General features: G+C 36.4%; 1 protein-coding gene across 1 annotated transcript in view; it reads left to right on the forward strand.

Annotated features, from left to right (window-relative positions):
- Positions 1–21,394, forward strand: part of LOC113053639 (collagen alpha-1(IV) chain-like) — a 48,263-nt gene that overhangs the window by 7,057 nt on the left and 19,812 nt on the right. The window contains exons 2-12 of the mRNA XM_026218814.1: positions 17,512–17,571; positions 17,925–18,014; positions 18,657–18,701; positions 18,903–18,947; positions 19,058–19,120; positions 19,276–19,329; positions 19,510–19,536; positions 20,822–20,899; positions 21,034–21,096; positions 21,195–21,230; positions 21,331–21,369. Coding sequence (XP_026074599.1) covers positions 17,512–17,571; positions 17,925–18,014; positions 18,657–18,701; positions 18,903–18,947; positions 19,058–19,120; positions 19,276–19,329; positions 19,510–19,536; positions 20,822–20,899; positions 21,034–21,096; positions 21,195–21,230; positions 21,331–21,369 — 600 coding nt within the window. The remainder of the gene's footprint in view (positions 1–17,511; positions 17,572–17,924; positions 18,015–18,656; positions 18,702–18,902; positions 18,948–19,057; positions 19,121–19,275; positions 19,330–19,509; positions 19,537–20,821; positions 20,900–21,033; positions 21,097–21,194; positions 21,231–21,330; positions 21,370–21,394) is intronic.

A 21,394-nucleotide genomic window follows, 5' to 3' on the forward strand; every position in this document is an offset into this window, starting at 1 on the left:
TAATGTAAAATAAGGTCTAAAAGTCTGAGACCACATGAAAATATAAATAAATAAATAGGCCTAAATAAATCTGGATTTGTTTATTAAACTTATATATATATAACTTTTCTAAATCTGGCGGGAAAAAACGCTTTCAATTAAACTTTTTACTCAAATTTCCATTTCCAAAGTGTATTATATAAAAAGTCCAACCAGAAGCATTTTCCAGCTCAGGCTCGGTGAAGAACATGAGCACAGTGGTAAAAAGTAATAAGATGTTGGTGCTTTACTGCCACATGTGTTCATTTCAGCTGGAAACTGCAGTGAATTTCACACGAAACTGCATGTTTTCCAATCTCACTATGGGCCTCAGAGATTTAGACACCATTGTATATGTAGACAGTAATATTTACTTCAAAAACATCCACACAAATGATTAAAATCACTATTTTCTGTGATTAAAAAGGTTTACAGTTACCTAGTGTCAGATAAGCTATGATTGGTGGATATCTAGGTTGACTGTTTGCACTAGCTTTATCTCTGTACTGTAGGTTTGCCACAACATAAACCATGCACTTTCTCCTAGGTATACTGTACATTAGCACAGATGGTTGTTGGTGAATCATGATTTAGATGCAAGCATGCTATTTAGGCCTTTCACAGTACCACTTGAACCACGTTTGCCCAAAATTCATGCCAGCTCTGGTCAGGAGTGTTTGCAGAGAGCAAACTTTATTAGGAAGAATGTCATGTTGTCATCACTGTTAAAGGTCAGATGAACAGGCTGCAGGCAGAAAGAACCACCAAAGGCAAATAAAATACAGTTTATGACTACAATCATTCCAAATTCATGTGATTCCAAGAAACAGAGAGACACAGAAGTTTCTGAACAATCTCTAACCTCACCTCACCTTTCATCCTGAGCATTTATAAGTGGGCCCCACAAGCTTCTGTGCAATTTTTTGGAGAACAGATGAAACTATTGTCAGTGACAGCTACTCTATCCAGCGCTCTGAATGCAGTGTTTCAAATGCTGTTTGATCCCTTTGTTATTCAATGGACCAGTAGGGGCGAGATCATGCCCATTTTCGCATTGAAGCCATACTGCATGACCATGATGGGTGGACCTGCATGGACCTGTGGATGTCTTTTTTTTTCTGGGTTTTACGCAATGATTTTTTACACTGTCATGTTTCTGTGTGTGGTATTTCAGAAGAGATTTTAATTGTTGTGACAATAATCTCACTATATCTGCACAAAAATCCCCGCTGACAAAGCACAGTGCCCGCTACTCCAGCATGATTCAAGGAACTGATAGCAATAAATAAACATGGATGGTACAAAACAATAAACATGAGGTCAGATAAACAGAGGTCATTTCCTCTGGGGGTCTACTTTCCCTTTTTAATCTGGTCTTTATTGCTGTAATTGCTCGCTCCACCTATTGTATTGCTGCATGGAACGTTTGTTTACAGTGTTGATGGATTAACTTGTAAAACATTCATATACGTTCGTACAGTATTAACATTCCACTAAAATGCCATAATTTTCTCATGAACCCTATTTTTACAAAATGTGAGTTGTGGTTGATAATTCTTCTTACTGGCCAAAGTCAAAATAGTCCATTCCAAGTCCAACCCAGGCTTATTGGAAAAGCATGTGGCTACATTTCTCCAAAATGATATTACGTTGCTGAGTCAGTGCTGTTAAAAAGGCATTCAGTTTGAACTGAAACAGATGTTTTATTACAGTTCGGAAATAAAATGTCTGGTGCATATTGCTAGAAAGTTTGTGTGCAATGGAGCTTGTTATGTGACGCAAACAATAAACATTATGGGAGAAGCATTTTGAGGCCATAAAATGCTGTTGTGCAAGAAACTGCACAAAAATAAATCTTTATTAATCGAGAATCTGCCCTTGTATTGATAATTTTTGAAAATGTGTGTTTTATTGTCACTAGTGTTCATTTCAGATGGAGATTTTTATTTTATTTTTATATCCCATAAAGTGAAAATGTAAGTTTAATTGCTTAGAAAATGAATATCTCCACTCCACTTAACAAGCCCTACAATATATATTATAAGGAAATGTAAATTCATAAAAATAATGATGATTTCTGTGGAGATGCACCTTATGACATTTCACTACTTATTTTGGCTTGTCATAAATATTTAAAATTATCTAATATTTTAAGAGACTTAATGGCTTAATACACAGTAATGATGGAATGTAGGCATTTACTACTTATTTTGTTTGTTTATTTATTTATGTTTTTCTTTAAAACAATTTATTTCTTATAACATGTCTTGTTTATGTTTTGCTCAATTTTGGTTTAGTTTTCTCTCTATTTCTGTTCCCCTGCATTAGTTCCCTAGTTTGTTCCCTTCGTTGTTAATTGGCACCGCACCTGTTCTGTTTTCATCTTGATTACATTTCCAGTGTATTTAAGCCCTGTGTTTTCCTCAGTTCATTGTCCGCTATTAAATTGTGCCCATTTGTTTGTTCTGTTATCCTAGTGGATTTATTAAAATTATTTTCTTGCTTTTTTACTGGACAGCCCGTGACATATTCATCTTTTTAAAATGTTTACTTTTTCACACACAAAAGTCCAATATATCTTGAATATTTATTTTGACTAATATAATAATGTCATGTAACTGATGCACTTTGTTTGATGCACTTATGCACTTTGTTGCACATCCAGCCCTAAATATAGAGCAGAGCAACTGACCTGCTGTTCCATCCCAGTCCTTCCTGATCTGTTCAGGACATCACGTGTAGAGATTTCCTGTTTATAAAACAATCTAAGGTTATTGTAAGCTTACGTATGATCTGAAAGAAAGTAATGGCATTACAATAACGAGTCATTGTATTCTTAACTTTAGTTCACTGCTTTACCTGTAGAAAAAGAGAAACAAACAAACGCCTCTCATGGCCCACAGACTCTTCTTGCATGCCACTGTCTCGTCTAAAAACGATGGGCTGTTACAGTTAACTTCTTAAAGCATTTGTTCAGTTTGATATTTAAACCACTTCATTCTGTTCTGTGATTTATAAAACTGATCAGAACATTTAGAGCTGATTGAAAATAATCACCGCTGCTGAATTGTTTAAAAGTGCAGACTGCTTCAGTGTGTTAAGAAAGTGTACACTTAAGTGGCCTTTAATTTAACTGTCACGATCATTACATGGAGTGCCCATGAACTTTTGTAGAGGGCACTTCAATCAGGACTATTCCACACTCACCACCAGATGTCACTCGGACTCTAGCACCTCTTATCTGTTGCACCACACCCTAACTACATTTCCCATTAGTTTCTGCATCACAATCACCCTGCCACACCTGCACATCATTCCTCAATCAATCTCCTTGCCACACCTGCACCTCATTTACACACACATATAAGCAGCACACTCACTCTCACTCACTGCGAAGTCTTCTGTAATGAGAACTTTTAATGAGAATGGTCAGATAGGCAATGATCAGTAACGGCGTCAGGTATGTGGGGATAATCAGAATCGATAACAGGAACAAGCAGATGTCGGGGGCAGGCAGCAGAGAATCAGAGTCGGTAAAAACAATCCAAGGTCAGGTACAGAAGGGAAACACAAGGAAAACGCTCGGAAATGTCAGACTGGCTAAACAAGACTTCGCAGTGAGTGTGCTGCTTATATGTGTGTGTAAATGAGGTGCAGGTGTGGCAAGGAGATTGATTGAGGAATGATGTGCAGGTGTGGCAGGGTGATTGTGATGCAGAGACTAATGGGAAATGTAGTTAGGGTGTGGTGCAACAGATAAGAGGTGCTAGAGTCCGAGTGACATCTGGTGGTGAGTGTGGAATAGTCCTGATTGAAGTGCCCTCTACAAAAGTTCATGGGCACTCCATGTAATGATCGTGACATTAACACTTAAATTAATCCTAGCTCATCTCCATGAAATATGAAGTTGCTCTATTATCAAATTATTGCAGGTGTGCATTTGTATGTTTGTACTTATGGCAGGTTTTGATGTTGTTTGATTATAGAATGTAGAATATATCGAATTTAATTTTCAGTTCATTACCTTACATTATGAGATTAAACAATTAAATATTTTAATTGTTTGCCAGCCCAGAAAACTGTAATTTTTCTCTGCCTCCACTCTGTCCTTTAGATGCCCTTCTTATTCAGTGAAGAATCTTTTTCATCCCTGTTTAGAACCACAATTCTATTTCGAGCATCTTTACAGGGTTTATTATAGCCAGATTAAACAGAGCGGAGTGCTTGTCTTTTCTTAGCTTTGTGCTCCCTGTCCACTACCTTTCTCTCCTCTCACGTTTCAGGCATTTACTTCTGTTTTAGAGTCTGACCTGTGCTCGTGTTCCAATGGGATCTCCAAAAGTCTTGAACTTTCCCACAAGAGCAAGGAAAATGTTTTGTACAATTAATTAGATTACGTTTACTGCCATCTCTTTGAGTTGTACCAAAAAAAATGGAGCACCTCCAAGCATTCGTATGACTTAGATTATTGGATTAGCAGGAATTAGCATGATCATATGCTTGTAGTTTCATTATAAACACAAGGTCATGTCTACTTTAGCTCATGTTTATAACAGACACAGTATCTGTTGATAGAAGGAAGCATGAAACAGATGAAATTGTGGTCATGTAGAGTTGTTTTTGAACGTTTTCCCACTGACTTCCATTGTATGGAAAGAAAACAGACATTGCGTTTTATCTTCTTTTAATATCCTCTTTTAATATTCTTTAGAAGGTCACAGGGAAGTGGAATGACGTGGGTGAGGTAACGACAGAATTTTCTTTTTTGAGTGAACATCTTTTGGGGGGAAATCTGCACTTGTCCCTTTAACTGGCCCTATACAGATCTGTGGGGGAGTTTTATCAAAGCATCAAAAATAAACAGCATAATAGTAACTTTAAAAAAAAAATCCAATCCAGTTCAAACACAAATGCTAAATATATTATCTAATTTGGATCTATGTATAATCTTTATGCATATCCTTTTTTGGACTTTCTCCTTTTTATCAGTCTCTATTTTGCATGCAAACAGACTTAAATGTGTATCTATTTGCATCTTGTTTAGCTGAAGTAATAATGTGAGCTATGCATGAGCTTTACAGTACATGAATATAGTTCAATCAGTGTGTGCGGAAGTGAAGTCTTGAAAGTTATCTCACTGGCAAATTCAACTAGCTCATTGTGCATCATGTGGCTTTAGTTAAACCTCGACACTTCAAACAAGCAGAATCTGATTGTCTGCCCTTACGTGCATGAGTGTGTAGCTGTATTTGCGACTAGACTAGTATTAGTCATTGTTTGAAAGCTTGTAGACAAAAAAGAAAAACAAATCCATCCTCTTAAGGCAGGGAAGCCCCTCCACGGCTGAAACATTAGTGTGGGAGTTCCTTCCTTTCTGGGGGCCTGGCTGGCCTCCTGCACAGATCGCTGGCCACACAACATGAGACTGAGGAGGCTGTGAGAGGGAGTTGTGCTTCACTGAACGGTTCCACGAAGACACAAAGGATATCTGATATCCAACAAGGGGCTTTTGAAAAAAACATAAACAACAACACACATCTACCTACATTTTTGGAAAAACATACCGATACATTCAGTAGAATTCACTGCAGTTTCTAGCTGAAATTAACACTATAGAAGCAGTAAAACCACAACCACTTTTATTGCTGTTTCACACAACGTATGATTACAGTTAGCTTCTTTGACAGTGTTTTATTGCTGAACTGGCATAATGCATTTAACAAAAAGGGTAAGTAAAATGTTGCTAGATTCATGTTCTTCTTTTTCGGTAGAAACTGAACAAGCTTTTATTGCCACTCACGGGACAATGTGCAAAAAGCAGCAATATATCATTCAGCAGAACTGACATGTATATTGCAAATCAACATTCAGTGCCATTAAGGTGCACAATTTTAATCTTGTGTGTGTGTGTGTGTGTGTGTGTATGTGTATGTGTGTGTGTGTGTGTGTGTGTGTAGCGTCCATGGGAATTAAACCAATGACCCTGGCATTACTAACCAACTTAACTTTAATTCTTACTAACATAATGAAGACATGCTTATATGCTTATATATATATATATATATATATATATATATATATATATATATATATATATATATATATATATATATATATATATATATATATATATATATATATATATATATATAATGTGTGTGTATTTATTTTTTATTTTTTTTACCAGTATGTTTGTTTCCTGGGAATTGAACCCATGACATTTTGCTCTGCTAACACAATGCTCTACTGAGCCACAAGAATATTATATTATATTATATTATATTATATTATATTATATTATATTATATTATATTATATTATATTATATTATATTATATTATATTATATTATATTATATTATATGAGCTTGTTGCAATAAATTACGTGACTGGAATAAAATGAAAGATACATGCAAACAGCCTTTGCATCTGGAGTACATAAAATTGTGCACTAGATTTTTTACAAAGCCGAAGTCTTATAAGCACATAAATCCAAACTGCTGAAGGAAGTCAACATCAGAGCTGTAAAGGACATGGTTAACCTGACAGGTTAACCTGTAGATGTCAGATAAATAGATCCCTCGCTGGACGTTGCCCTTCAGAGGTCAGGTGACAGCTGAAAATCTGACTAGGCTGGAACTTGATATTGTTGGGCTTAAAGTCATGTTTTTTCAAGTAATGGCTTGGTCTATTGAGATTTCTAAGTACTATTTTTGGCATTAAGCGTTCAGTATTAAGAGCTCTGTCTCTCTCTGATTTTCTCTTTTCTGACTGATTTTTCTGGCTATGTTACAATTTTAAGTTCAAATATGAGTCAGTGTTACTGTTGTTAACTGAAACTAAGACTGAAATATTTTCAAATATTCGAATATAGAAAAATGTTGCCTGAAACAACCAATGAAATGAATGAGATGTTGCCTGTTAACTGAAATAACACAGATACTAAAACTACTAAAACTAAAAATGAAATAAAAAAAGAAATCTCCCCAGAAAAGTTCTAAAGGTCCATGCATTATAATTTTTTTCCTTTTTGTTTTCTCGTTATAACGACTTAATTTTCTCGTTATCTCGACATAACGAAAGTCATTTTCTTGTTATAACGACTTATTTTTCTCGTTATAACGACATGACAGTTTTACTCTTGCTATAGTAAGGAACTCAACTTTGACGCATCTGATGGACCATGCAGGCGCTCTTACTGTAGCCTATATTTCAGCTAATTTTGCTTCGCCTAGATAATAACGTCTACAATACTGTACAGACAGTAAATAAAGGCTGATCAATCACTGTTGATTTTTCCAGAGACAGTACAATGAACGTTTTGTTTTTGTAATGAACATGTTTAAATGGCAACACCGCGAACACTTCAGAAGGACGCAGAACTAGATTTAAGATCTTGAGCTGCTTGGATTAAACTCCCTTTTAATTTTCCATTTATTTGAAATAATAAAATTATATATAATTTGTCATTTTTAGTAGTCATTATATGCTGTGGCAGATATCATGTGCGTTACAAGCTTCTGTTTGAAAAGAGCATTCATGTGTACATGTAGTGTATGTGTGTGTGCAGAAAAAAACGATTACAACATTATAGAACAAAACTGAATTAAATTAGCCTATGCATTTTACATATACATCACATTTCTCATCACTATGGTTAATAATAAGAAAAAGAAGCACATCACAAATAGCCTATCATTAAATTCCGTCCTACTGTAGATAAACAGAACATCTCTACCTAACTACCTAAGCATGTGCCTAAAAGAAGCACAAATAAAGATATAGGTGCAAACAGAATACAGTGACGTCAACCTTGGTTTTGATAAGCAGTTATTTTACGAAACAGAATGCGTTTGTGAAACTCATGTCGAGATAACAAGAAAATTAAGTTGTTATAACGAGAAAACAAAAAGGAAAAAAACATATTAAGCATGGCTGCTTAGAACTTCCGTAAAAAAGAGACAAAAATAATCTACAATTAAAGCAAACAAAAAATATATATTAAAAAGTTAATTCAAAATATTAATAAATACTATAATAGTATAAATAATATTGAAATAACTCTGCCATAAGTTAATAGGGAGTCACGCACTGCTGTGTGTGTCCAGAGTTGTGATGTGGTGGTTTAATCTGCAATCTTCAGACTAATGGTTTACTTCGCACAGGATGAACTACAAAAGAGTCCTGACAGAAAACACAACGTCACTTAGGTCACTGTCTCAATGCTTTCGTCTGACTGGAGTCATGTGAAAACAGTGAAGTGAAGAAATATGAACAGATATAATTATAATTCTTGTCACCACTGAGTGAGCCAAATGCTAACTGCTGCAGAACATGTGGAGTGTTTTAAGAAGTGAAAGTTTGCCACGAATCCCTCCTGTAATTTATCTAACTATTACATTTATTATTTATTTATTCATTTATTATTTAGTTATTTTATTATAACACACATTGCAAATAAATTACCATGTTCAGTGTTCAAGGTTACATTATTATTATTATTATTATTATTTTATATATATATATATATATGGGGTGTAACGGTTCACAAAATTCATGGTTCGGTTCGATAAAATACACTGATGTCACGGTTTGATTCGGTTCGGTTCGGTTCGGTAGGTTTTAGATACAGCAAAATGTATTAACATCTTAACTTTTCAGAATGCCGCAAGCTCACCGCGGGTCATGTGTCAAGAACTCACCAATCAGCTTCATCCTTTCCCGTAACAACGTTGAAAGCTCAGCCAAGATGAAGGAACAGCTGATCATAGTTGTATATGGATTGCAATTTTGAAATAAATTTAGTAGCAGAGCTACTGCAAGCGATTTTTAGAGCTGCAAATCCATTTATCCTTTGCTGAAATTTCCGCGTCTCATGGAGAGAGCACGTCATTGTTATATTCATATATGTGGTCTGTGGTTGTAGTGAGGTCAGTATCACATTTGTAGAGACCGCATCAGACCACTACATTTCACATCATGCCAGTTATCTGAGCAACTATATATGGTGTTGCATGTCCTTTTAAATCTAATCGTAGCTGTCAACTTTTTTCTATGATTATGATTTTTCCATTGTGACTTCATTTGAATTATGAAGACGAAACAGTAGTATGATTCATTCATCAGTTCAGTATAAACCATGTCCACAAACACACAATGGGGCATTTTGTCATTGTTGACTGATGAGGTCATTTCCAGTCTCCTCGTCGAGATTCCAGGCGTGTGTATGACAATGCCTTTGGACCATCTGATGGAGGAATGCTTAGCCTATGGCGTGTCAATGTGTACATGTGGAAACAGTGGGACATTGAATGGCGGTGTTTGCGTGTTTAATGTGAGCGACTGTGAGAAATGTTCTTTCTGACTGGGCTGCTTTAGTGCAAGGAGTGGATTACAGTACAGCAGTGCACAGATGTTAGTTAGCAGCATTATAACAATGCCACAAATAAGGAGTAGCGATTTCATCCAAAAATGACGGGGAAGTCGTGGACTAGTGGTTAGAGAGTTTGACTCCTAACCCTAGGGCTGTGGGTTCTAGTCTTGGGCTCACAATACCACGACTGAGGTGCCCTTGAGCAAGGCACTGAACCCCAAAACTGTTCCCCGGGTGCCGCAGCATCAATGGCTGGCCACTCCTCTGGCTGTGTGTGCACTTTGGATGGGGTTAAATGCAGAGCACCAATTCTGAATATGGGTCACCATACTTGGCTGAATGTCACGTCAAATGGGATGATCCCAAAGCTGAATCACCAGATTTCCTTCTATTCTCCTTGCTGGAGAGACCTTTCCTCACTGGCAGCTACTGTGAGGAAACAGTATTGTATTATTACCCTCCAGAGGTCTGTGCATGCCGTTGTTCGATAGGCAGATTGCTAAGGCCTCTAAATTATCAACATTATTAAAACTTTGCTTGAAAACTTGTTTTGCACTATGCCCTCTGTCATCTTATTGATCACTTATTTATTTATTTTTATTTCAAGTAAAAGGCCTTTTATCATAATTGTAAAAAATGTCTCCTTTCAGGTTGCGGCCCACATGATTCTTTTTACTTTTACATTTTCCTGTTTTTTAAGAAAATGTTATGCTGTTAGTAATATTTCTGATTTACATTACAAGCTGTCAGAATTCCATCTTACTTTTGGCAACATAAATATCAGCAACTGCATCAAATTGCGCATTTCTGCATAGTCTGGGCCTCTGAAAAAGTTTTTTAGTATTGAATTTACATGAAACTCAAATGTAGAATTGAACTAGAACCAATGTATATGAATTGAAAAGCACTGACAGACACAAACCACCCAAATTTCTTCTTTAAATCAAAAGCACTATTCGGACGGGACTAGTTTTCTAAACTACGTTTGAGTTTCGATTCTTATCACCTGACGTCTGTGATTTTCATGTACCAATTCGGACGGGACTAACATCTCCGTGTTTATTACAGAGGTGGGAGGGTCTGATTTGTGCATCTGGGCGTCACAGAGATCACGCGCTCTGTATGCGTGCATTGCATTCATTCAGAATGACTGCCTTAGTATTATTACACAATAAATACTAAATGGCTAGTATAACAAAACCATATTAATGTGCAGTTCCTTTAGTTTAACTTGTTTTCCTTCTTTTTTTTATTTTTTATTTTTTATTAAATGTAGTTAAAACATTATGTAACTGAGTACATAAATGAACGTGAGTAATCTTACCTGATGCTGATATTACAATAGCCAGTATTAACAGTTTACGCGATCTTGCTCTTGATTTTATTATTTGTATTATTTTTTTATTAATATCTATTTGCCGCTAAGCAAATATATGAAACATCCGCGCGGTAGAGCATCTACGGTAATTCACGTTGGCCAAAACACACAAGGAACCGCGTTTTGAAATAAAATATCACCGGCAATCACAGACATTCGCATTCGGACGGGATTAGTTTTCTCAGAGCATTTCTGACGTGGCAGACGTGGCAGATTCGGACGGGATTAAAATCACCAAGTACGTCTGTGAAACGCAGATTTCTCTAACGACCCCCTGTAAAACTAGTCCCGTCCGAATAGGGCTAAAGGCGATGAAACATCATTCCAGCCTAATTTACTTCTCATAATGGATGTGCTTGATGGTCGCCTCAGTCCTGCTTCTCCATATTAGGAGCATGGCCTAGTTTCTCACAGTAAACTCTGACTGTTACGTTTATGGGCAGTTCGGATGTTTCACAGCCTCAGTTTACATCTTAAACCTAATATGTTGCACTTAGCTTTGACTTGCTGAAGACATCTTTAGCAGAGCCTTATTTATTGTGGTAACATTATCTTAATGGCCTTCATATGGCGACTATAATCAGAGGGCTGCTGACAGGAATGTCATGCTGTTAGCCTGATTTTGCAGCCCTGTTATGGTGTGAGAGAAATAAAGACCAGACATTCTCAAATCCTATTGCAAATGTCAGTTTATTTAATATATGAAAGGTTAGCACTTTTATTGCAGTGTTTCTCTCAGTGTGTTTCTATCTCTAAAGGAAAAAAGCACGCCTAAGCTTTACAGATATGAGCGGCAAAGGGACTGAATGTTACATTTGGCAGGGCACCAACAGGAAAGCTTTTGTTCAAGTTGTTGTTGCTTCAGAAAGCATAAACAACAACAACAACTCGGATTCTCTTTAGTTAAATGACCCACCCAATAAGGAATCTAGGTAATCAGGCAATCTTCGAGAAAGCTCTCTCATGCTCTACACAACTGTCCGCTTGTCCACTTCAGATCAACATTTCCATGCAAGGGTTTCAATCATGGGGTCTCTAGTGGCACCAAACAGAATTGCAACAAAGAGAAAGGCCAGCCTAACATATGACACAAGCTGCTTCTCTCTTTCTCCGTCTTACATTCATTATACATTACATCTGTCTTCCGCACTGGTTAAGCCCTTGAAATCAGACATTGCATTACCATGGAAATGGTACTTTTGACAGTTTCCTCTCCCTGGGCAGTGTTAATATTACAAAATGCAATATAGTCTTTTTGAAATAAACCTTTTTATAATCTTGACAAAAAAAAAAAATATATTATTGGAAAAGTCTCAGGATTCCATGTTTGTTGGTTATTTTGAGATAGATGTAATATTTACAGAGAAATCTTAGACATTTTTGACAGAAAAATGCATACAAAGATTAAATGGCGTTTGTAGTATAATTCCCTAACTAAAACCTCTTTTTTTCATATCAACTTCAAATTTGGAGCATAACTTATTTCGACATAAGGCTTTAATTTTATACCAATTTTAGAGTAAAACCTGTTATGTAAAATATGTACTATATATAAAATATAATTAATATAGTGTATTGTCTTTACAGTAAATGTAAACTTCTATAACTTTTTGATTCTTTTACAATTTTTTAAACCACTTTTGCAATAATTTGCTGATTTTCTTAGGTCTGTATTCCAAAGTGTTCATAAATTACAACAATTAAAGTTTTGATAGTGCACTTTCATGCCTATTTTAAAAATGGGGGGTGACAGTTAAGGGGTAAAGCAAAAGAAAGTTTGTACCGGCTTCTCACATGGAACACACAAGGAAGCAAGCCAAACCAACAGAACCCACCCAAACTGTTTGTACCTCAGGGATTTAGGGGCTTCATTTCACAATCTTTTTGACTGTTTTACACTCCCTGCTCTTGTTATCTGCACTCATCAAGTTAAAATACTGAGAGGTGGCCTCTAAATGCTCCCTCCTAAAACACCCTCCCTGCCGTTTTTAATTGCATGTGTACATCCCACAACTTCTTCAGCTTTTAAAATCTGCTTGATTTACAATAACAGTCAGAAGATGTCTTCAGACTTTTTTTTTTTATTTTTTTTTTATAAATGTCTGTTCCAGATCTTTATACACGTTTAAGGTCATCAAATATATTTTATCCAGTTTGACCTATACAATTTGTTGAAGCCTAAAAACCAATTATCAAAGTCGTTTCATCCAAAATAATAGCAAATTAATTCTAAAAGCCAAAGAAACTATAGTACATTAGGGTTTGTGTAACGGCCTTCTTTCACAACTGACGGTGTCAAATATCTCGTTTATATGTACTTTAGACAAACAGAAAGGTAAAGTTGAGGACAGGTTGTGTCTTTGTGTTTTCATGCCTGTTGTCTCACTTTAGGGATTGTTTGTTCTGAGAGCAGTGCATAGAGACCCTAGACAAAACCAGAAGAGAGCTGGTTTGTGTATCACGGGCCAAACACAGAATCTCACGATAATGCCTTTGAAAGCAGCGACTTGCAAGCACTCACATTTTCCATGTCTATAAAAAGCATGACTTGTTAAGAGTTTTATCAGCACTCTTGTCTGCTTTTGCTATTTTTCTGCTCATGTCATGTTTGACTTTGTTGGAATGCAAGACTGCCCCGACAAGGAAAATGTTGTGCTGATCCAGGCTTCAGATTAAGGCCCAATCCCAATTCTATCCATGAGCCCTAACTCTTTCCCCTACCTCTGTTTGGTGTTCACGTGAAGAAGTAGGGGTGTCTCCATTCTCTTTTGGTTGGAGGGGTAGGGGTAAGGGGAAGGGCCAGATAGCCCTTCAAACGAAGATTTTTCGGGACCACACTTCAAACGAAGGGGTATGAATTATCTCGGCAACATGGCTGCTACAGCGAACAAGAAGACACATAAATGTAAGCTTTTTGGGCATAAATAAAGATTTTAACGAAAAGTAATTATTTGTTTTATGTTGCATTCAATTGTGAATTCATATTAATGCTCATGTTACTCAAAAAAATGTCTGCAAAAAATCGCTAATATTTGCTAACGTCATATCATTACAGATTGTATGATAGTGCCACAGCATATGTCTGATCAGGGCGATAACTGCCGTAGACATTGATGGGGGCTAATCCCCCCAATAATTAGAAATCGCTAAACCATTTTCTCAAATATTGCCTATTCGAGAGAGAACGAGAGAGAGAGAGAAAGATAAATGGAAGTTTCGTGTATTCGCATCTATGCGTTTATCTTTTTAGAGTGAGTTTACTTAAAAACAGCGATTGTGTCCTCTCGACGCTGGAAAATATAATGTAGCGATTCTGTATGTATTTAATAAAAGTAGTGGGGCAGTGTTGACAAGTTTATTTTTTCCTGGATGTGTGAGCTGCGTGTTTCCGATATGTGTGTGTGTCAGTAAGCAGCTCATTAATACAGAACGACAATTAAAGGCTCTAATGCACACCAGTATATGTGTGTATTGTAAGAGCTAGACGACGAATGATGACGTGTGAAGGCATTGTAGTGGTGTCCCAATCCTTAGGGGAATATTTTCTAGGAGAAGGGGAAGGGGTATAAAATAGAATTGGGATTGGGCCTACTCTGTGGACTGAACTGGGCGATAGTCATCGCAGGATCTCTGTGTGCTAAAACATACATTTGAACGATAAAGCAATATATACACATGTACAGAGACCACAATACTCTTGTATATCGGCAGCGGTGGGATCTGACTGATCATGTGTTGGAGAAACTGGGATGTCTGATCCTCAACTCATCTGACTTTGGTCTTCAGAGATCTGCTGGTGGTTTCTAACAACATGAATTAATTAGTTTCACTTTCCATGAATACAAAACTCAAGTTTATCTTCTAGAAACACTAGCTGGACATACAAAATCTATGCTCTTTTGTGCATGCAAAGGATTCAGTTATTTAATCTAATATACAGTAAAAACAGTATTATAGTCAAATATTTAAAATAACTGTTCCCTTTTTAAATATATTTAAAGATGTAATTTATTCCTTTGATGCAAAGCTGAATTTTTAGCATCATTACTCCAGTCTTCAGTGCCACATGATCCTTCAGAAACCTTCTAATATGCTGATTTGCTGCAAGGGAAATAGATATTTGTCAGGATTATGTGATTGATAGAAATTTCAATGGAACAATATTTGTTTGTAATACAAATCTTTTGTAACATTATAATTGTCTTTATTGTCTTTATTGTCACTCTTTATTGATCAGTTTGATGCACCCTTGCTGAATAAATGTATTTTTTCTTATTAAACTTTTTTAAAAAGAAAGTGTTTCTGTAAACATTTAGAAATTGGACTGATATTAATCTACTTGTTTTCTCACCTTGCTAAAAAAAGGAATATAATATAATATAATATAATATAATATAATATAATATAATATAATATAATATAATATAATATAATATAATATAATGACAGAGAAATTGTGCAATAACAGTATTGTACACAAAAGTGAAATTTCTAAACTAACTTTTTTGCAATTAAAATGTACAAAATAAAATTATTTAGTACAATATGGTCAAATTATCACATATAATTGCATTGCCGTACTATTTTAACTGTTGGCGACAGTCAAAAAGGTTTATGTTTCAATGACCTAATTTTCAAAGTAACCTATTTAATAATGTTGAAAAAGTGTAACAGGAAAGTGCATATTGTTTTACTGGGCCGACTGACTGTTCAGATGTAGGTCAGCACTATGTTAAACAGTTCTAAATCAGGCGTGATTGTGTGCAAGTGTGTGTATTTTGTGGGTGGGTTCCGTACAAGACATCCAGTTCCCTTGCAGAAAAGGTACACTTTTGTAAGCTTCTCTGTGGCTCTGAGATTGCATTATGGATTGTCAGATCTGTCTGTTCACATACGGAAATTACACTCCAGGGGTGTCAGGCTTTTGTAGAAATGGCCAGAGCAGGTTACACAACAGGCGATATTTGAGACCGAAAGCAGTGATTCTCAAGGTCCTCCGCACACACATGCTGATTCAGTTAGGCCTTTAGGAGGGCTCATGGGTGGGGGCAGCGCGGTCTCAAGCCGACCCCAGCAGCTGGCGCTAGTGCTTGCCAGACCTGATTCTCCAGATGTGCAGACATTTGACTGCCTGCCCCTAACGTGAATGAGAGAAAATCTGCAGTGATAGAGGGATGTGTGGATGGAAGAAATGGGTTCCCAAGATCCAGTACCATGTTTAGACCAGCTGTCCATCTAGTGGGACTTTAGAGGCCTGTATTTAAGTCATAACAGGTGAACAGGTCTGTTCGATTCTTGGCCTGATGCCACTCTTTGAATGGGATCTGTCATTTTTCAGGATAGACCAAACAATCTGTTTGTTTTTTTCATGGTAACATATGCATGTACTGTATATAAGTGTGCAGTATATATTGTGTGTGGTATGACCATTTTATACATCAGTCCTAATTGCTAAGATTCACGGGGGACCATACAAACAAAAAATATGGGCCCTCTCTCTTTGGCGTAAATGATTAGGAACTATTAGCTGTCTCCTGTATACCTGTAAAACAGAAAGCTTGACTTGACCATTTTTGCATCCTTTTAACTTATATTTACACAGTTAACTGTAAAATAACAGAACAATTAAACTGAATCTTAAATATTTTATTAATTTGTTTACAGGAACCCTCCAAGCTAACCAATAGTAGCTTAGGAGAATAGTTTAGGACAAACCAATTCAGTAGAATGAAGCAGACTGTTGATTATAAAAGAGAGGAGCACTTCTAACAAAGCAGTTCACCAGAATGAATTGGACTTTCCAGCATTACATTGGAAAGAAAGCTAATAAGGGTTTTTGTTTGTTTACTTCTGCTCGTTCAGAAGAGAAGTTGCGTGTGCAAGTTTATAGTGTAAAGTGGCTTTTGGTTGCGCCACTCAGACCAATAATTGTTGGGAAAAAGTAGATTGCTTCTGGAAAAGCTACACTGTTTTGAAAGCAATTGAACTACTTTTCAGCTGCTGAAAATTTAGCATTGGAAATGTTAGTTGTTTCCCAACACTGCACTGTGGCAGGAATTAATCAAGACATGAGTAGCCAAGTGTCCCATGTTTGGAATTTGTGCTCTCAAATTAACCCACCCAAGTGCACACACATAGAAGTGAGTAGTGATCAAACACACATACACACCATGAACACACACCCAGAGCAGTGAGCAAACATTTTTTGCTGCAGTTCCCAGGGAGCAGTTGGGGGTTCTGTGCCTTGCTCGAGGATCTCACCTCAGATTCAAACTCACGACCTTTGGGTTACAAGTCCGACTCTCTAACCATTAGGCCCCTATACTACTATGCACAAGACCACTATTACTTCACTTTAACTGTGTTATTCGCTCTGGTGGTTTGGTGCATGTTTAAAGCAAAAAAAAAAAAAAAGTTATTTTTCCTAGGGACACCACAAAAAGACCAAATTAACATTTAAAATAATAATAATAATAATAATAATAATAATAATAATAATAATAATAATAATAATAATGATGTGCATATATTATTTTGTCATGTTATTTCCAGATCATTATTATTATTCCAGCTTTAATTTACTGGTCTGATGATACCCTTGCGTCTACTATAATTTGGTCCAAAGCTCTTGTCCTTGAAAGGCATCTAATCTACTGTATAAACCTCTTGCTGATGCCAATATTATGTGTTTACTGCCTCCTAATGGTTCAGTTTGGAACCTGACATTGGCTTACTGCTTGCAGGGTGGATGCTCGGGGTCTTCATGTGGTGGATGTGACTGCAGTGGTGTTAAAGGGGCGAAGGTGAGTTTGTTTTCCTCTGCTTGCTCCTTTATAGCTATTATTTCTGTCAGACACCTTTACTCGCATTAACTCACTCATAAAACTGATTCATTGATAAATAATGCCTAGAAATTGGGGGTAAATTCCTTAGAAGTTGTTGCCTATATTGTATGCATTTCCTAATGTCAGAGCACTAAACTGACAAAGAAGGATCTGTTGCACCATCTAGTGGTGCGATTATGTTAACAGCATACGCTCTGTCCTGTGGATGTGGGATGCATATGAAATGTACGGTACTATGTGGAAAATGTTGCTTTATTAAGAAAAGGTGGATAGCACTAATTCACTTTAAATCTTTTGTTCATTCTTATTAGGGTGAGGTTGGGCTCCCTGGTTTGATGGGGCTTGTAGGATTTCCTGGATTGCCAGGGCCTGAGGGCCCCTCAGGGTCAATGGGACTAAGGGTAAAGTACTGTACTGATTTGCTTCTCAAAATATCCCTTTTTTTGAGTGTGTGTATGTCCTACATACTAGAGGATCTCAACTGGCTTTGCTTTAGGTTTTATAGGGTGACCATATGTTTTCACACAAGCGTTACACTTGATTATTACATATCACTCGTAGTAACAGATGACAGCAGTATTCACACTGGGAGCATGAGTGTGTCTCAGAATTTGGCCAGTTCACCGTAATGAAATAGCGTCGCTCACACAGTTTCTGTAAGACCTATGTGAAATGCACTGTACAGCTTCAGGTACAATCTACATACCCAAACAAAAATGCTAATTCAGTGAAGAATTAGCCTATTTTTAGAAGCACACATTACTTCAGCAAACTGTAACAAATTAGCCAAAGGACTGAATTTGTAAGCTAAAATTATGATAGAAGGATTTGGGTTTTTACCGTTATAACAGTTTGCCTCTTAGTTTTCTTTTTTTTTTTTTTTTTTTACGGCTCAATATGGTCACCCTAGGTTTTACAAATGGTGACCAATTTAATAAAGGTAAATAACCACCAAATTAACTAATGTAGTTATCAAATGCAAATGGGCACAAGTAAACATGAATTGCAATATTTTTTCAATATGTTTTTATGTTTTCTCCCAGGGAGATACAGGGGAGCCAGGAGCTCCAGGACAGAAAGGAAACAGAGTAAGTGTCCATAAATATCATATGCTAAATTGATAATGTTATAATATAGTCATTTTCTGTAAGGCAAATAAAAAATACAAATAATTAACTGTAATTAATTTTACAGTAGCAACACTATGACACTGTATATTACTTTTACAATATTATATATTATAGAGGGTATTTTATTTATTTATTTATTTTTATTTAATTTTTTTGTAGGGCCCACCAGGTGTGGCTGGTTTCCCAGGACACCCAGGTATTCCTGTAAGTTAAACTTCTGTTCAAACAAAGTTGATCATCACTAATGAATTTTAGGAGAAACATAAACTCTCTGCATCTCTATGTGTTTCTGCGATTGTTTTGCTTTTCTACAGGGTCTTCCAGGTCTAGAAGGTGCACCTGGACCTCAAGGAATCCCAGGCTGCAATGGAACAAAGGTACACCATGTTTGTTGTTTTTATGAGACATCTGCATTTTTTTATCCTTAAAATGCAAAGTGAGCATGAAGGGATAAGCCTCTACTTTAATTGTCTTAATTATTCAGAAAATCCGAGGTGGGATTGAATAGAGGTTTTTATTTTGTGTTTTGCAGGGGGAGCGGGGTTTTCACGGAATTCCAGGTGTTCCGGGAGTGCAGGGACCACCGGTATGAGTAGTTTTATATCATATATGCCTCTAATATTTCAAATGTGTATCAGTGCTTATGTATTGTACCTTTAGATAAAAATTTACATTTTACATTATGTGTTAAAAATCACTGTATGTTGTTAATCCAGTCCAACAAAAGATTCCTGACTTAACAAATGTTTTTTTTTTTCTTACTCAGGGTTTTCCCGGTTTGAGGGGAGTAAAGGTATTCAATTCAAATCAATTTAATTAAAGTTTATTTTATAGTGCTTTTTACAATACAAATCAATACAAAGCAACTACAGAAAATTATGTTTCTACAATATTTAGTAGTAGTTTATTAGTGGTGCCTGTCAGTTTGTGTGCATATGATAGGATTTTTCAGAAAAGTGTATACAGACGATGAACATTATTAACAGCAATTATTATATGATGCAGTCACACTTGTAGCAATAATTGTTAGTTCAGTTTGTTGATTCAGGGTTCGCATCATCTGAGGTCCTCTGAGGATCAGCATCATCTCTTCTCAGGTGTTCTGGATCCAGACTGGAGCTTGTGTAAATCTTAGTTAAATATAGAAACAAAATAGAGACATCATTAGCGTAGCTGCCGTTCCAACAAAGTAAAATTAATTTGTTTAACCCAAGCTAAAGAATAAGAATGTGCATTTGATCAGATGCAACTACAGTCACAATTTAAGAGATGCATTATTTGAATGCTTGGCAAAAGAGATGCGTTTTTAATCTAGATTTAAACAGAGAGAGTGTGTCTGAACCCCGAACATTATCAGGAAGGCTATTCCAGAGTTTGGGAGCCAAATGTGAGAAAGCTCTACCTCCTTTAGTGGACTTTACTATCCTAGGAACGACCAAAAGACCAGCGTTTTGTGACCTTAGGGAGCGTGATGGATTGTAACGTGGTAGAAGACTAGTTAGGTACGCAGAAGCTAAACCATTGACCGTAACTGATACAGAACTTAATAGGTAGCCAGTGCAGAGACTGTAAAATTGAGGTAATATGATCATGGAAAATGGAATACATTATAACTTAGTTTTGCATAATAAAGCATTAAGTCAAGAACGGCCATATATGATTTTACCATAAAGATGGGGTGTTCTTAAAGTGGTAATTCACTATTTGGCTTTTAATTAAAGTTTGCTGTCTATGAAGCACAAATGCATCTGGGTATGGGTAACATGGAGTAAGAGTGCACATTAATAACTGAACTATGCTACTGACATTGTCACAATATAAAGCTGGTTGAAAATAGGAAAGAAGCTTAACGTGAGTTAAGAAGAACGCCTAAAACAACCAAAACAATGGTAAAATCAATAGAACGTACATTCTCCAGTGCATATTGCTTTTATAAAACGGTGGTAATATGATAAAAGACATCACTAATAATGAATTATGTTTTCAGAATAATGAATTCTTAAGTAGTATAGTTCATTAGTTATTGACATGAAAATGTTTTAGTGAAAGTTGTGTATGCTCCTATTACACTCTCATAGGGAGATCCAGGTGGTGTTATTGGAGTACCCATCCCTCAGAAAGGAGACAGGGGCTTGCCCGGACCACCCGGTTCACCCGTAATGATTTTAATGCACTACTTTGTGTTCATGTTGAAAATACGCATTTACTATTGATAACTTTTATATTCTGTTTTATATTCTAACATGTTCCATTGTTTCCAAACTTTGTCTGATTTTCTTTTCTTTTTTAGGGACAACAAGGATATCCTGGACAACAAGGGCCAGTCGGCCCACCTGGACCAATAGGACCTCCTGTAAGTCTAAAGTTAAAAAGTAGTTTAACCTAAAGCACAATTAACCAACACCAGTGAACCTGCTCCAGAATCTCACACCATGCAATTGTTCTTTGAAGGGAAGGTCTGGTGAACATGGCCAAAAGGGAGAGCCGGTAACCCTTTCACTCATTTCAAATCTATTGAATATATGATAACTTTTGAGTCTAGACTCACTGAAGTGACCAGTGTCTGTCTTACCCGTCCTTTTTTTAGGGTGACAAGCTGACATTTATTGGTGAGAAAGGACAAAAGGTGAGGAACCATGGGCTCAAAAAAC

Source organism: Carassius auratus, chromosome 34, assembly GCF_003368295.1.
Source record: "Carassius auratus strain Wakin chromosome 34, ASM336829v1, whole genome shotgun sequence".
Taxonomy (NCBI): Eukaryota; Metazoa; Chordata; class Actinopteri; order Cypriniformes; family Cyprinidae; genus Carassius; species Carassius auratus.